Source organism: Geotrypetes seraphini, chromosome 7, assembly GCF_902459505.1.
Source record: "Geotrypetes seraphini chromosome 7, aGeoSer1.1, whole genome shotgun sequence".
In the NCBI taxonomy this organism is placed as follows: Eukaryota; Metazoa; Chordata; class Amphibia; order Gymnophiona; family Dermophiidae; genus Geotrypetes; species Geotrypetes seraphini.
In genome coordinates, this window is record NC_047090.1 from 87,645,757 (window position 1) to 87,662,223 (window position 16,467).

The 16,467-nt window shown below is 40.0% G+C and overlaps 1 protein-coding gene across 3 annotated transcripts in view; it reads left to right on the top strand.

The window, feature by feature from the left end:
* Positions 1-16,467, top strand: part of BAZ1A (bromodomain adjacent to zinc finger domain 1A) — a 510,052-nt gene that overhangs the window by 107,647 nt on the left and 385,938 nt on the right. For all 3 annotated transcript variants that reach the window (XM_033951344.1, XM_033951343.1, XM_033951345.1), the window contains exon 8: positions 8,345-8,408. In XM_033951344.1, coding sequence (XP_033807235.1) covers positions 8,345-8,408 — 64 coding nt within the window. The remainder of the gene's footprint in view (positions 1-8,344; positions 8,409-16,467) is intronic.

The following is a 16,467-nucleotide window of genomic DNA, read 5'->3' on the forward strand; positions in this document are numbered from 1 at the left end:
GAATATAAACTTTCTGCTTATGCAGATGATATTTTACTTTATTTGAGGAATCCAGTGACCACCATACCATGCCTACTTGAATTGATAGAGAGATTTGGAAAATTTTCAGGATATAAGATTAATTGGAGTAAGTCTGAAGTTCTACCGCTCAATTTTCATTGTGTCAAAGGATTATTTGATTCATTTACTTTTGTATGGAAAGACGAGGGTCTAAAGTATTTAGGTATCCTTATAAAGAATAATGTTGAGGATACAGTAAAGGAAAATGAAAAACTTTTACTAAAAAAAGTTACAGGTATGTGTGAAAAATGGAATCCATTGCATTTATCATGGTGGGGGAGAGTTCAAACTATTAAAATGATGATACTGCCTGTTGTTTGTTATCAAATGAATATGATACCAGTTTTTTTTCAGGGGTCATTCTATAAAAAGTTAAATGGTATTCTTACGAAATTTGTTTGGTTGGGTAAAAGGCCAAGAATTGCTTTAGTATCTTTACAAAGATCAATTATGGAGGGAGGGGTAAATTTTCCAAATTTTTATAGGTATCATCAAGCCTATATTTTACGTCAGGGTATGTATTGGATCCTCCCGGAGCTCATGGAGAATGTCCCAGATTGGTTATACTTGGAATGGCGACTCCTGTTTCCTTTACATTTGGTTCATTTGCTTAGTATAAAAATACCTAGAAGATATAGAGAAAATAAAATATTTGTTGATACATGGAAAACATTACGGTATGTTAGTAACTTGTCACCTATTCCAATAGCTAAATCCAATTCCAATCCAATTGGGTAAACTCCAAGATCAAAATTGGTGGATCTCAAATCGTTTGGAAGCAATGGATTATTGGAGGTATTCGTACTTTAAATGATGTTATTTTAAATGGATCGCTGCTTAGTTTTTCACAATTGCAACACAAATTTGGTCTAAATAAAAATAAAAATTTTAAATGGTTGCAATTGAAGCAGGCTATTCAGGAGGGGTTCCCTGAATAGAAGAATCTTAATAATCAATATAGTTTGGAATTCCTTTGCTTTCAGGCGGATTTCTTAGGTCACCAAGCCGCACAGTGGTATAAATTGCTAAGTGAATATTTGAATAAAAAAAAGAAAACTGGGTTGAGGGATATTTGGAGCATTGAGATTAAGCACCAAATTTCTGCATTTCAATGGCCACGAATTTGGTCTTGGAGAATAAAATCGACAATGTCGGCATCTATGAGACAAACATGGTTGTTTTTGTTGCATAGAGTGTTTTGAACCCCAGTTCGTTTACAGAAAGTAGATAATTCTAGGTCTAATAGATGTTGGCATTGTAATCAAGAAACAGGGACTTTTTAGATCATTTAATTTATTTCTGTCCTTGTATTAATGCATTTTGGAAATCAATCTGGCCCCAAATTAATTTGCTATTAGAAAATCATGTTGCCCTGTCCTATGATACAATTTTATTTGGTACTTCAATGAGATATAAAAGTCAAATTTCAGTGTCCCAATAATAAATTATTATTAATATTAACAGGAGTTGCCATTCAGCACATAACTAGGAACTGGAAAGATTGTACAAGTCTGAATTTTATGTTTTGGTGGAATACAGTGTGTTATATATATAGAATGGAGAAAGCTCTTGCATTACAGAATGGGAATTATAATAATTTTAAAAAGATATGGGGGCCATTAATGACATATTCAAATGATTAGACACCTTTACAAGAAGGAATGAATATATAATGGAAAAAAATATAATATGGTAATGATTGAATTATGGAACTGGGAGGGGAGGGGGAGTGGGATATTCTATAAATTTGTAAGATTTATGGTTAAGAATGTACAAGTGATTTTGTATAATATATTGTATAAAATTGTACACTTGTTGATTGATGTAAAAATGAATAAAGAAGTTTAAAAAAAATTAAAAAAAAAAGAAGAGGCTCAAAAGATTTGGAATTGGTCAATTCCTCGCAACATCTTTCTCAAGGCCATTTACATTCAGGGAGAAAAGAATTAATTATCTGACAGACAATCTCAGTCGCATTCTTCAACCACATGAATGGACTCTGAATTGAGCCACTCTTCATTCCATTTTTTCTCAGTGGGGGATACTTCAAGTAGATCTCTTTGCATTTCCCCACAATCACAAGTTACCTTGCTTCTGTTCCTGGCTCTTCTCACCTCATTGCCTAGAAGTGGATGCTTTTCTCCTGGATTGGACGAACAAGATCCTGTTTGCATTTCCACCTTTTCCTCTTGTTCTCTTGTTTCCTCTTTTCCTCTTGTTCTCAGGATACTTGTCAAGCTCAAGCAGGAGTTTGCTACCATGATTCTAATAGCTCTTCGGTGGCCCAGACAACCCTGGTTTTCCCTTCTACTTCAACTCAGTACCAAGGAACCAATCTTTCTACAAACTTTTCCATCTCTACTCACGCAGAGTCAAGGTTCTCTTCTACATCCCAACCTTCAGCCTCTACACTTGACAGCTTGGTACCTCTTGGGCTGAGTTCTGCTGATCTCTACATCTTTCAGCCTGTTTGTCTAATTTTAGAAGCTTCCAGAAAACCATCCACTCGACAGTGTTATCAAAAGTGAACAATGTTTTCTTCATGGTGTCGTCTTCATGAAGAACAACCAAAATCTATCTCGGTTTCCTGAATTTTGGATTATCTTCTCCATTTGTCTGATTCTGGACTCAAGTCTACATCTATTAGAGTTCATCTCAGCGCAATCACAGCCTTTCATCAGTCAGTGGATGGCAAACCTTTCATGGCCCATCCTCTCATTTTCAAGTTCATGAAAGGACTTTTCAATGTCAAACCACCTCCAGTGGTATGGGACCTCAATGTGATTCTTGCCAAGTTGATGAAGCCTCCATTTGAACCAATGTCTACGGCTCATCTTAAATACCATACTAGGAAAGTCATCTTCCTCATTTCTCTTACTTCTGCCAGAAGAGTGAGCGAACTTCACGCGTTGGTGATGGATCCACCATTCACAGTGTTCCATTATGACAAGATTGTGTTTGCACTTATCCGAAGTTCTTACCAAAGGTTGTCACTGAATTTCATGTCAATCAGTCGATTGTGCTTCCAGTATTTTTTCCAAAGCCTCACTCTCATCCTGGAGCGACAGCTCTTCATACCTTGGATTGCAAACAAGCATTGGCTTACTATTTGCAAAGGACTAAATCACACAGATCGTCTCCCCGGCTTTTCATCTCCTTTGATCCTAACAAACTGGGGCACTCTGTTTCCAAGAGAATGATATCCAATTGGCTGGCTTGCATGCATCTTGTTCTGTTACACTCAGTCTGGGCTGCAACTGGAGAGTCGAGTCACAGCCCATAAAGTTAGAGCTATGGCAGCTTCAGTAGCTCTTCTCCGTTGCACTCCTATAGAGAAAATCTGCAAGGCTGCCACTTGGTCCTCGGTTCATACATTCACCTCACATTAATGTCTAGAATCTTTTTCCAGACGGGATGAGTACTTCGGCCAAACAGTATTACAGAATTCATTTTCCTAAAAAATTAATTTTCCTAAAGAAAGGCTAACAGTCCCTCCATCCCATTCTAGTTAGCTTGGAGGACACCCACATGTGAGAATATGATGCCTGCTTGTCCTGGGATAAAGCACAGTTACTTACTGTAACAGTTGTTATACATGGACAGCAGACAGATATTCTCACAACCCACCCATCTCCCCTGGTTAGCTTCTTAGCTAGCTATCTGAACTGAGGAGCTGGGTGCCTAAGTCGGGTGGGAAGGCAGTGCAGTTGGTTGCAAACTTTCTAAAGTTCTTAAAGTGGTGATGCACTTGGGACCTTCCATACCGGGGCTCTGTGGATGATGTCACCCACATGTGAGAATATCTGCCTGCTGTCCCTGGATAGCACCTGTTACGGTAAATAACTGTGCTTATTTTGGTCTTCCTCATTATCTCTTGACTAGTTATTCCTTACACTCCTTCATGACAGTTCAGGTCTATTGATGCCAACTGCTTGGTTCTCCCCGCCCCTTGTATAGCCCACTACGAAACTACATGGATATCGGCTTTCTATTTCTTAGTATCAAAAGCCTAGAGTGATTCACCATCATATATCCATTTGGAAGCAAATCATTTTAAGTTCAAATCCTTGCTTAAGACTTTTATCTTAAATCTTGTTCCGCCATGAAACATTTTTGCCCTGCCCTGCCCCCCTTTTGAGTTCATGGAGGTTTCTGGGGAGACAGAAGTTTTTAGTTTGATTTATTTTTAACTGTTTTAACAGTTTTTGGTTTTTTTTTCCTCGTTCTGATGCGACTGAATTTCTTTCCTATTAACCATTGGAGTATCTTTCCGTTTTTATTATATTTTTATCTTCACCACTTTGGCATATGTGTTGGAAAAAGTGGTTTATCAAATAATAAACATAAGAATACCATCCCACCTCCCCTTGGAGCTATATTCTACATTCATTGGGCTGGAAGGCACCGGTGCATGTGTGGTATGGTACTGCTAGCAGTTTCTTTTTTAAGAGCTAGTTAGCTCTGTTCCCAGCTATGAGAATATTTGTCCTTTTTTCCTCGGAACACCTGTTATAGGTAGGCAGTTTCACTTTATACTGTATATTTTTCCCTTGCTGTTACACCACATCCACAATTTTAATTCCATGGGGTTGCAGTTTCTCTTAGTCTTTATCTTTGTTGCTGCTGCATGGCCATCTGAAATCTCCATTTGATTACAGTAGGAACGTTTGTCTGGTTGCTGCATTTGAGCAATAGTGGGAGATTATTAATTGTGCAAAAGTGCTTGATGTTGGAGGGGTTTGGGGAGTAGCCCAGATGGCGGCACGTATCTGGTGAGCTTTGTATTTATTTTGTGTTGAGCTGAAATTCTTCTGTTTTTGCCACAAATTTATAATGCCACATACGAAAAGGAAAAGGAACTGTGTGGGTTACCGCCTCACTGGACTACACTTCCTCGCTGCTGCAGCAAAGCATTGAGAAATATCTCAGTGGGAATCCAGTGTCTTTGACCGGAGGTGAGAGACCTGCTAAAGCACATGTGGAAGGGGTCACTGAGTTTTTTGGTCTGATGTTACTCTTTCTCCCCTGGAATTGACTCATCCGCCGTGTCCTGTGTCAGAGGTGGGTTCGCCAATAGAACAAGTTGGTTCGGTTGGAATGCAATTGCTAGAAATTCTGAGTGAGGGTGGCTTCCCGCTGGAACGATGCTATGAACATCGAAGTGGTTCTTGGACTGGAAGCTCTGGGTCTAGCACGGTGATTACACTTGAAACATTTTGGAAGGCATTTATGGATTTGACATTGGTGGTTCAAAAATCATCTATGGAGGTAACAACTTTGATTTCTACAATGGATACTATTTCTAAATCTGTTCAGGAGTTAAAACAAGTCTTTCACTAAGTCTTGACAGTTTTAATTAGATATTTTTTCTTTATAAGAATTCAGATCTACTGTTATAAAAGATAATGTTTCAAGAAGAAGAAATTTAGAGCAGATTGAAACTTTCAACAGAAGATTAAATTTTCGATTTCTGAATTTTCCTATGGATCCTGGGATTTTGCCAAAAGATATGATTAAAAAAATACTTCTTGGAAGTTTTGCATTTTTCCTCAGATATGGTTCCCCCTATGAATAGAGTATTCTATTTAAAATGCCCAAGAGAAATATCCAAGATGGTGATTTTCCAATGCAATCTTCCATTGATCTTGTTAATCAGAAATTGGATTTGAATAATTTATCTGAGATTTTAGAGCAATCAGTAATGGAAAGTTTTCAACGAGCTACTGTGGTTAAATCAATATCTTCCATGTTTCTGCAACAAATGTAATCTTGTGATATGTTTACTGAAAATGAATAAAAAGGGACTTTGGGGACCCTTGGTTTAGGTTTTGATTTGACTAGACCTAGCTGGTGAAGTGAATTTTGAACTTGATATTTGGTTTTGAATATCTTGCTTGCAAATCAGTGAAAAGAATATATGTGTACTTACATGACTCCCTAAAGATAATGTGGAATTTTCCATCTTGCAAAGTAGTAGATGGACATTTATTCATTATCACTAGTGTATTTAAATTTATGAAACAAAGTATTTTTATATATGGAAAAATTTCTTCCCCACAATTCTGCCCTCCTCTGTATCACAGATATTAAACAGAACTACCCTCAGGACCAATCCTGAAGCGTACAGTATCTGCTACTACTCATGCTATTTTCATGCTACTATTCATACTATTTATGTTCCCTGCATCAACAAGGAAATCTATTTTTTGACTTGAAATTATGTCTCTGGACCACTTCATTTAGTTATGAACTTCCTATGCAGGGTTGTATGAAAAGCTTTGTTAAGATCCAAGTACAAGTAAAAACCCTGAATGGATAATAGCCAATAATATCCACAAAATCTATAAGAATAATCCAAAATTGGCTAATACGCCTAATTCCTGGGGAAGAAAAAGTCTGAGGAAATGAGGCAAAACTGCAAATAAATGAATAAATATATAAATAAATAAATAATGGGCATCAGTATGAGCCCTTCATAACTAGATGAACGTAGACCTCTGGCTCGGGCAATATCTCAAAAGGTGACCAGCACCAGACCGAAGTCTAAATGAGAATAGCCTCATACATCATGTAGTCCATATATACCAAAGACATGTATGTGCAAAATTTCACACCCTCTCAAAACCAAAAAGACTTTTTTAACACCAGGGAGAAGGGGTTAAAAGGACATAACATATACACTATGCCTGTGAGCACACCATGTAACCTTTACTAAAACATACAGCCATACATATAATAAATACTATAAATGTGCATATAAAATGTAATGTATAATATATAATAGTGTCTGTGTGTGAATGTGCAAATGAGCAAAATAAATAAATAAATACCTAATAAATAATTGAAGAAAAAATAAATATACAAAGTGCAAGGTGCTTCCCCAAACACACACACATATGCACCAAGCTGAAATAATACAAAATAAATACTAAACATTCACACATATACAGACACACAAGAGGCTCTGATAGAGCCCAATCACAAATATCCGTAACATATGCCTAAGTCTGTCTCTCCGCCGGCCGCTCTGCTCCGAGAATGGCGCGTAAGGACGGCTGCTCGAGTTACTAAAAGGCTGATCGCGCTGGGGCTACAATTGCAATTGCACTTTAGGCCTCATTCTTGCCACAAATTTTGTATTTCATGAAGCACATTGCACTTTGTATATATATTTTTTCTTCAATTATTTATTAGGTATTTATTTATTTATTTTGCTCATTTGCACATTCACACACAGACACTATTATATATTATACATTACATTTTATATGCACATTTATAGTATTTATTATATGTATGGTTGCATGTTTTAGTAAAGGTTACATGGTGTGCTCACAGGCATAGTGTATATGTTATGTCCTTTTAACCCCTTCTCCCTGGTGTTAAAAAGTCTTTTTGGTTTTGAGAGGGTGTGAAATTTTGCACATACATGTCTTTGGTATATATGGATTACATGATGTATGAGGCTATTCTCATTTAGACTTCGGTCTGGTGCTGGTCACCTTTTGAGATATTGCCTGAGCCAGAGATCTACGTTCATCTAGTTATGAAGGGCTCATACTGATGTCCATTATTTATTTATTTATTTCATTTATTTGCAGTTTTGCCTCATTTCCTCAGACTTTTTCTTCCCCAGGGATTAGGCGTATTAGCCAATTTTGGATTATTCTTAAAGATCCAAGTACACCATGTTGAGCATCTGCCTTTGATGCAATTTTTCATTTTTCCTTTAATGTTGATCAGCATTGTTGCGAAAGGGTTATGGCAATACCTGGGCAAACTGAGGGTTTTACCTGTACTCTAACAGTTTGTATCTATTGTTGAGAGATTCTAGAAGGCTCTGGGTGGGGTTGGAGTAGCTACAGCCTGCAGTTCTCTATGAACTAAGACAGATCCAGGGAGAAGTGAAGAGCTGTGTGTGATTTGGGGGAGAACAAGGAACATCTGGAGTCATTATTTCCAAAGAGAAGGGTGGATAAAAAGCTGATACACACAACATCCTATTTCTCTCCGTCTCCCCAGGTAGCAAGCTCAGCATGACCATAATTGAAGTTTCTAGGAATGATTATGGCTTTCAGTTTGTGATAGTTTGCATAGTTTGCAGTACCATGGCTTTGGCTCCATTCTAAGGAATAAGAAATCTGATTCTGTATTCCTCCAAGCTTCATATTATTGAGTATGCATTTCTAAAATATGAAATTGTCTTTTGTTTAGGAGAGGTTGTATAACTAACTTCATATTATTGAGCATGCATTTCTAAAATATGAAATTGTCTTTTGTTTAGGAGAGGTTGGATAACTGGGAAAGGGAAGAGCTCCTAAGACCAAGAGAAAACATGAAGACTATGGGCAAGTCAATTATTTTTAACCTAATTATAACAAATTCAGCTTTTAGTATTTTTATCATCCATGAGCATCCTTTTGCCATCTGTAAAACATTTAGTAATACAACCTTTATATTGTAGCTGACTATGCCTGTTAAGCTCTCTGCTGTGCCTATCTTGCAAACTTTTTGTTGGCATTTAATGGAGATAACTTTTGAGATCAGGATTTGTTTCCTATGGCTAATTTTCACAGCTTTACATTTTACACCTACTACTTTCATTTTGTTTCAATAGTGTCAGATTACTCTGCCAATGGATGTTCCTGTTTAATGGGGAGTTACACTCCATGTTTGTTTGTTTTAGATTGCTGCATGTGCTGCCAAAAGATCTATTGCTTGTGTTCTAGGAAAAGATAGATGAATTGCAGAATTTATTTTTCTTCTGCATGCATGTTAAGACTGCCTTTCTATATTATACATCAGGGTAGCAGTCTATGTAAGCTTCTCATTTTAGAAAGATGCCTAGGCAAACGCCTGGAAGATGGCAATGGAGCACATAGATAATTTTTTGGTGGGAGCCATTCTTAAGGCTGGAGAGCTGTGCAAGCTAGATATCAGACTTCATTTTACTCGCACAAAAATCCAGACCACACCATGTAATAAATTCAAAACTTGAACTTAACAGTTCTCTCAGTTGATTAAAGTACAGTTCATAAACAGTAACAGCTGTTGCCTTATGTATACAAGTCCTTCTCTCCTCCTTCAGTCCAAAAAATTAGTTTCTTCCATGTTACAGTTCCACTGCAAATGGTGCAGTAGTCTGGAACATAGATTTTATCCCCATACTTGCAGGAAACTTGCAGAAGGCATCAAACAATTTCCTCAGCTCTACCTCCTTGTGTTACTGGGCAAAGCCCTTCTTGCTCAGTTTCTCCTTCTGTAGGCGAGTTGCTAAGCTGTCTTTTCTTCTGCTCTGCATCTGATTTGTTGTTTTTTGGTATTTTTATCTGATTCATCGAGGCTTTCCGATGCCCAAGAGATCCCCAGTATTCCTGAGAGAAGATACAGACTGTGTAATCAAACGTCTATAGCTGGGGTGGGGAGGGGGATGCAACTCTTCTTTCTGGGAACCTGCCTAGCCGGTCTACACTAACATCATGGAAATCTTGGGGTTTGGTTCTCTGGGAGCTTGACTTGCCTCTGATTCATCAGGTGGTTGAATGCAGGCTGGCTTGCTGCCCCTTAATTGGCCTGGAGGTATTTGTGGGTGCCAGCTGAATTCTCTCCACCTCCCCTACTCCCCCCGAAGACACATCCAGAGACAGTATGGTTGAGGGTTTCAGTCTCTGAGAAATTGATTAAAAGGCAACCTGAAGAGACAAGCTCCTGAAGACTGTATGCTTGTTTGAGGCAGAAATATCTTCTCCAAAATACAACTGCAGTGAGAAGCTGAACAGGCAGGCACCAAACAATTGTTTGTTTGTGTGCAGAGACCTTTAATGGTATCGTGATTCGAATTCATAACACTTCTATGAAGTGTATCATTTTCTATAGTCAACATCTTTCAAGAATTTGAATATACAGTATTGAATAAGGCTCCTGAGACAGGCCAAATTGGCAGAAACACGTGCGTGTCGAGCCACTGCACAGACTTTTTATGACTTGAATAAACTGCACACCAACACCTTTCATATTTCTACTGTGGTTTGTTTCCTCTTAGACCTGATAACATCAATGTCAGATTTGTGATGGATGGACGGCTGAGGATCATCTGTGTGCCATGTGGCGTGGGACATGTGAGGAAGGAGCTGGAGCACTGGGCTTAGCTCCCTTTGATCCCTCCAAAGTATTGGAGTCGTAATCTCTCTGTTGTTGGGTCAGAAATCCTTTATAGCAATGGTTCCCAACTCTGTCCTGGAGGACCACCAGGCCAGTTGGGTTTTTGGGATAGCCCTAATGAATATGCACGAGAGAGATTTGCATATAATGGAGGTGAAAGACATGCAAATCTGTCCCATGCATATTCATTAGGGATATCCCAAAAACCCAACTGGCCTGATGGTCCTCAAGGAGAGGGTTGGGAACCACTGCCTTATAGAACTTACTGAGGGCGACGCATCATCGAAATGCATGTGAGCAGACACCTCTGAACCCAGGAGGGGAGAGGTCCTCGGGAGATCGAGTGCAGGGATTTGACTCTGATTTTGGGAGTTTAATGTTTGAACCATATATGAAATTTAAAGAAGCTTCAGCATCTGAAGTTTCTCAGGTGGCAACTCAGGGGGGGTTCCCCTATGCAAGGCTTGGTTCCACGGCAGAGGGTTGGTCTGCAGGAGCCAGACGTCTGATTTAAAAAAGTTTAACACAGTGGGGAGTTGGGCTTAATGCCTTAGCTTTTCCAAAATGACTCTGTTGGCTGAGAGGAGTCAGGGTCATAGACGGGCCTCCATTTCTAGGAGTCTGGCAGCCCTAGACCAAGGAGATGACCAGACCCTGTATAGACTTTTTAAGCCATCAGACTTAATGGAGGTCTCACAGTTTCACTGCGGGAATTAAATTTGTATCTCCCACAAAAGTCCACAGCTCAAACTTCTTTGAGAAGTTCTAATGTCTGGTTCATCTGAAATATCTCACTTGAAAAGTGGTGTTTCTCATTGCCCTCACGTCTGCTCGAAGAGTCAGTGAGCTGCAAGCTTTAGTTGCTGGTTCACCTTTCACAGTTTTCCACCATGACAAGGTGGTCCTCAGCACTCATCCTAAATTCTTACCTAAATTTGTTTCAGAATTTCACATCAATCAATCTATTGTTCTTCCAGTCTTTTTCCAAAGCCTCATTCTCACCCTGGAGAAGTGGCGCTCCATACTTTGGACTGTAAACGTGCCTTGGCTTTCTACTTGCAACGCACTCAACCTCACAGAACAGCCCCACAACTTTTCATCTCCTTCGATCCAAATAAGTTGGGGCATCCTGTCTCGAAGCGAACCATGTCCAACTGTGTGGCTGCTTGCAACTCTTTCTGCTATGCTCAGGCTGGTCTCCCTCTGCAGGGTCAAGTCATGGGCCACAGAGTTCGAGCAATGGCGGCATCTGTAGCTTTCCTCAGATCAAGGCTGCCACTTGGTCCTCGGTTCATACATTTACCTCTCATTACTGTCTGGATACTTTCTCCAGAAGGGATAGTCATTTTAACATAGTAGATGACAGCAGATAAAGACCCAAATGGCCTATCTGTTTTGCAAAATCTCTTTTCTTAACTTGCCAACTCTCCCTCCTTCCCATTATGCTTAGCTTGGAGGTCACCCACTGTTGAGAATATGCTGCCTGCTTGTCCTGGGATAAAGCACAGTTACTTACCGTAACAGTTGTTATCCAGGGACATCAGGCAGATATTCTCACAACCCACCCTCCTCCCCTAGTTGGCTTCTTAGCTAGGTATCTGAACTGAGGTACCTCACAGGAGACGCATGCCCTAACTCGGACGGGAAGGCATTCGCGGATGCGCAGTGCAGCACTCGGAAGCTCTTACAAAGATCTTCAAGCAAGTCTGCTTTCGAGGCTGTCCGCTGCGGGGCTCCGTCGGTGACGTCACCCACTTTTGAGAATATCTGCCTGCTGTCCCTGAATAACAACTGTTATGGTAAGTAACTGTGCTGTCTTGTTCAGTAGCCGCTACCAAGAAGAACCAATGACACCAGGCTATAACCTAAGTTTCCCCGAATAGGAGGGTGACTCGCAGTTTTGTGAGGTCTGGAATAGGGTTTGCTCAGACCAGTGGCTGCTGGATATCATTCAAGAGGGTTACAAACTCAAGAGCTTGTAACTTTGGAATTTTCTAGTGGATTTCCCAGCTGGCAGACCACAGAAAGTGGCCAAGGTTCAAGCGATAGTAAATCGCCTGTTAGGAATTTAAAGTGCCTGTTAGAGACTGTTTCATACATGGAGACTCACGCTTGGGTAGATATTTCATTGTGCCCAAGAAATACTCAGACAACTGCAGACCAATTCTAGATATGAAATCTGTCAATGATTGCCTCGGTTCTGGATGGAGACTGTGTGTTCAGTCATTGCCTTGGTTTCTCTGGGGAAATTCCTTGCTCACTGGATTTGACAGAGGCTTATTTGCATATTTACATCTTCCCTGAACACAAGAAGTTTCTCTGATTCCATGTATTGGAAAGGCAGTTTCAGTTCTCAGCTCTACCTTTCAGGTTGGCCACAGTGCCTTGTACCTTTACCAAGGTAATGGTAGTGGCAGCAGCACACCTTCACAAGGCAGGGATTCAGGTATAACCATACTTGGATGATTGACTAATCAAGGCCCCATCTAAAGCAGTAGGCCGTAAAATAGTGGCACAAGTAGAGCAGCTGTTGCAGAACCTGAGATGGATTATCAACTTCTGGAAGAGTCATCTGAAGCTGATCCACTCTCTAGAGCAGGGGTGGGCAACTCCGGTTCTCGAGGGCCTGAATCCAGTCGGGTTTTCAGGATTTCCCCAATGAATATGCAAATAGATCTCATGCATATTCATTGGGGAAATCCTGAAAACCCGATTGGATTCTGGCCATCGAGGACCGGAGTTGCCCACCCCTGTTCTAGAGTAACTGGGTATCCTCTTCATGATGGCAGAGGACCGTGTGTTTCTTCCAGAGCACTGCAAACTGAAGCTTTGGCATCAGATTCTGGACTTACTTGTCATGCTAGCTCTCTGCCAAACCTGATAGGTGGTGTTGAAATGGAGTTTCTACCACCTCTTCTGCCAGCAGGTACCTCAATACCCTCCTTTTGCAGTAGAGTCCGTGCCTCCACCAATGAAGTAACCCTTTTATGGACATCGGTAACAGTCACCATCTTGCCAAAAAGATATGTCCATTGATACTGGATGTTAGCTTTGGTTAATGTGTTTGTCACATCCCCCAAAGAATCTTCTTTTCTAGAGGGTACCTGCTGCTAGATCTTGAGAGAGCTCCATTCTGCAACTGTTCCAAGTGAGCATCCCCATTTCTTGTGCACGCCGCATGACACATTACTTCAGAGCAAAACTCTGAAGTCAGACCAGAATGTCACATAATCTCTCCACATTGCGAGGCCCCAGTTCATGATGGGCCTGCTCTATACCTGGTTCCAGAGACTCCTCTGCCAAAAGCTATCAGCAAGGTTGTCACAACCTCCCTTGCCTCCTTATAGGTACTAGTTTCTGGGATCCCTAGCATCCTGAAGTTGTTGCCAGGTGTGGTTCTTGAGATTCTCTATTTTGTCCACTAATCCTTGCATTTCTGCTTAGATATCTTCTACTTACCGCTGTGCCCCCAGCACAGTGTCTTCACACGTATCCACTTGGGCCTCAACCACATTGATTTGCGCACTCATATAAGTGAGGACATGCTTAAGTACCTGAATGGATTCCCTCAGCTGTGTGGCCCTGGCAGAGATTTCATGCTTTACCTTTGATAGTCATTCATGTATGTCAGCCTTGGTCAGGACCTCAACTTTCTCTCCCTCCTTGAGTGCCGCAATCCAATTGGTTTTCAGGATTTCCCCAATGAATATGCATTGAAAGCAGTGCATGCACATAGATCTCATGCATATTCATTGGGGAAATCCTGAAAACCCGACTGGATTGTGGCCCTCAAGGAGGGACTTTGAGACCTGTGCTCTAATAGCACTGCTGACCTGGCCCTACAGGGGACGAACTGCTCGCTGGTTTTTCAGAGAGGTTCGCTCCATGTGGAGGTTGATCCGCTGCGTTCTCAACTGGTCAACCTGGCGCTTTGTCTTTTTTTTTTCCCAACACCTTCCACCATGTACTTTTAGAACGATCGTAGACACTGAGTCTCGTTCAACTCAGTTATGTGAGTGTATTACTGGGAAAAATCTCAGGTAGAGATGGAGCCCGCAGATTAGGCTGCCATCATTCTTGATGATGTTACTTCCTCCTCCTCTTCCTCATTACATTTTAACTGCAAGATATTTTTGGAGATCTCATGATCTCAATACCCTCTGGGGTAAAACTCTGTATCATCTTCAAAAAGACAAACCTTTTCTTTCAACCCTTCAACAATATCTCTCACAAATATAGTTAAAAGAATCAGCCCCAGTACTGACTCTGAAGCACTGCACTTTTCATTACATTTTGCTTAGATGCCTTGATTCCATTGGCATTTCTGGACAGGTATTAAATTGGCTTAAGGGTTTCTTAAAAAAATGTATTTACCAGGTTTACAGTAAAAGAGCTTTCTCTCAGGCTTGGTGTAATCCCTGCGGAGTTCCACAGGGTTCCCCACGCTCCCCTTCACTTTTCAATGTCTATATGGCATCATTGGGAAATATGTTATCCGATTTAAAATTGAAATCGTTTATATATGCGGATGACATTGCAATTATTATTCCCATAACCTCACTGACTCAAGAGACAAAACAATTCATCTCATCTGTCCTTACTAAGGTAGAACAATGGACTACGCAATTTAAATTAAAACTGAATTCCAAAAAAACTAAGATTTTTTTTGGCAAGTCCTAATAACAAGATCATGAAAACCTCTTTGAGATTAAATGGGTTAGATTACCCAATTAATTCTACTATCAAAATCCTTGGTGTCATCTTGGACCTAAGCTTGACTTTTGAAGATCATACTAACTTTCGGGTTAAAAAATGTTTTTTCACTTTATGGAAACTTCACACCATTAAAAGTTATTTTGATTTCTTCTCTTTTCAACTGCTGGTTCAATCTTTGATTTTAATTATCTTAGATTATTGCAATATTATATACTCGGGATCTTGTATTTTATCTGTATCGTATGTACTAGTTCAGCTTGTTGTGAACCGCCTAGAACTTTTTCGGTATGGCAGCATATAAGAATAAAGGATATAAAACTGCTGGAGAGGGTGCAGAGACGAGCAATGAAGCTAGTTAAAGGTATGGAGAACTTGGAATACGAGGAATGACTTAAGAGACTGGGATTGTTCTCCCTTGAGAAGAGGAGACTGCGAGGGGATATGATCGAGACTTTTCAAAATACTTAAGGAACTCGACAAAATAGAGCAGGACAAAAAATTATTTACAATGTCTAATGTGACACGGACAAGAGGACATGGACTGAAGTTAAGGGGGGACAAGTCCAGGACAAATATCAGGAAGTTCTGCTTCGAGCAGCGGGTGGTGGACACCTGGAATGCTCTCCAAGAGGAGGTTATTGCAGAATCCACCGTTCAAGGATTTAAAATCAAACTAGATGCACATCTCCTTACGAGAAGCATAGAAGGATATGGGTGAATAAAATTACGCCAGGTGCACACCTGGCTGGGCCTCCGTGTGTGCAGATCACCGGACTTGATGGACCGAAGGTCTGATCCGGAGATGGCAGTTCTTATGTTCTTATTTTAAGAAAACCATCAAATGACTAAGAATTGTTCATAATGCTGCAGTCCGTCTCATTTAAGGTCTCTAGAAATTGATCATGTAAGCTCATATTACAAAAAACTACACTGGTTGCCTATGGAAGCAAGGGTCATTTTTAAGTTTGCTTGCCTTTGCTTCAAAACCATAACAGGTTCATCCCTAATCTATTTCATCATTTCAAATTTCCAGGCACAACTTGTACATGTAGTGCTTACTTGTTCGCTTTTCCATCCTTGAAGGGCTGTGTCTACAAGAGATTCCTTGATAGAACATTATCATTCCAAGCAGGCAAATGGAATAAATGTTTAACCAACTTTATTTCAAACGCACTTTATTATCAAACTTTCAGGAAGTCAATTAAAACTTGTATCTCTGATAAATTTCTCTGACTCCATTGCTGCCTTGATGCATTTTTTTTTTAAACACTTCCAGATAAATTTGATTAATCTTAACATGCTAATTTAATTTTGAAAGTTTTTTGTAGTATCACTGTCTGTATACAATCTCTTTCATTGTAACCGCTCTGAACTGTTTGTAGTATTGCGGTATATAAAAATAAAGTTGTTGCTATTATTTTCACCTTCCTTTCCTCTGAATAAATTCTAATTACACCCACCCTGTCAGTCAACCAGTTTCCAATTCAGTTCACTACTTTGGGTCCTATGTTCAGGCCTCTCAACTTATTC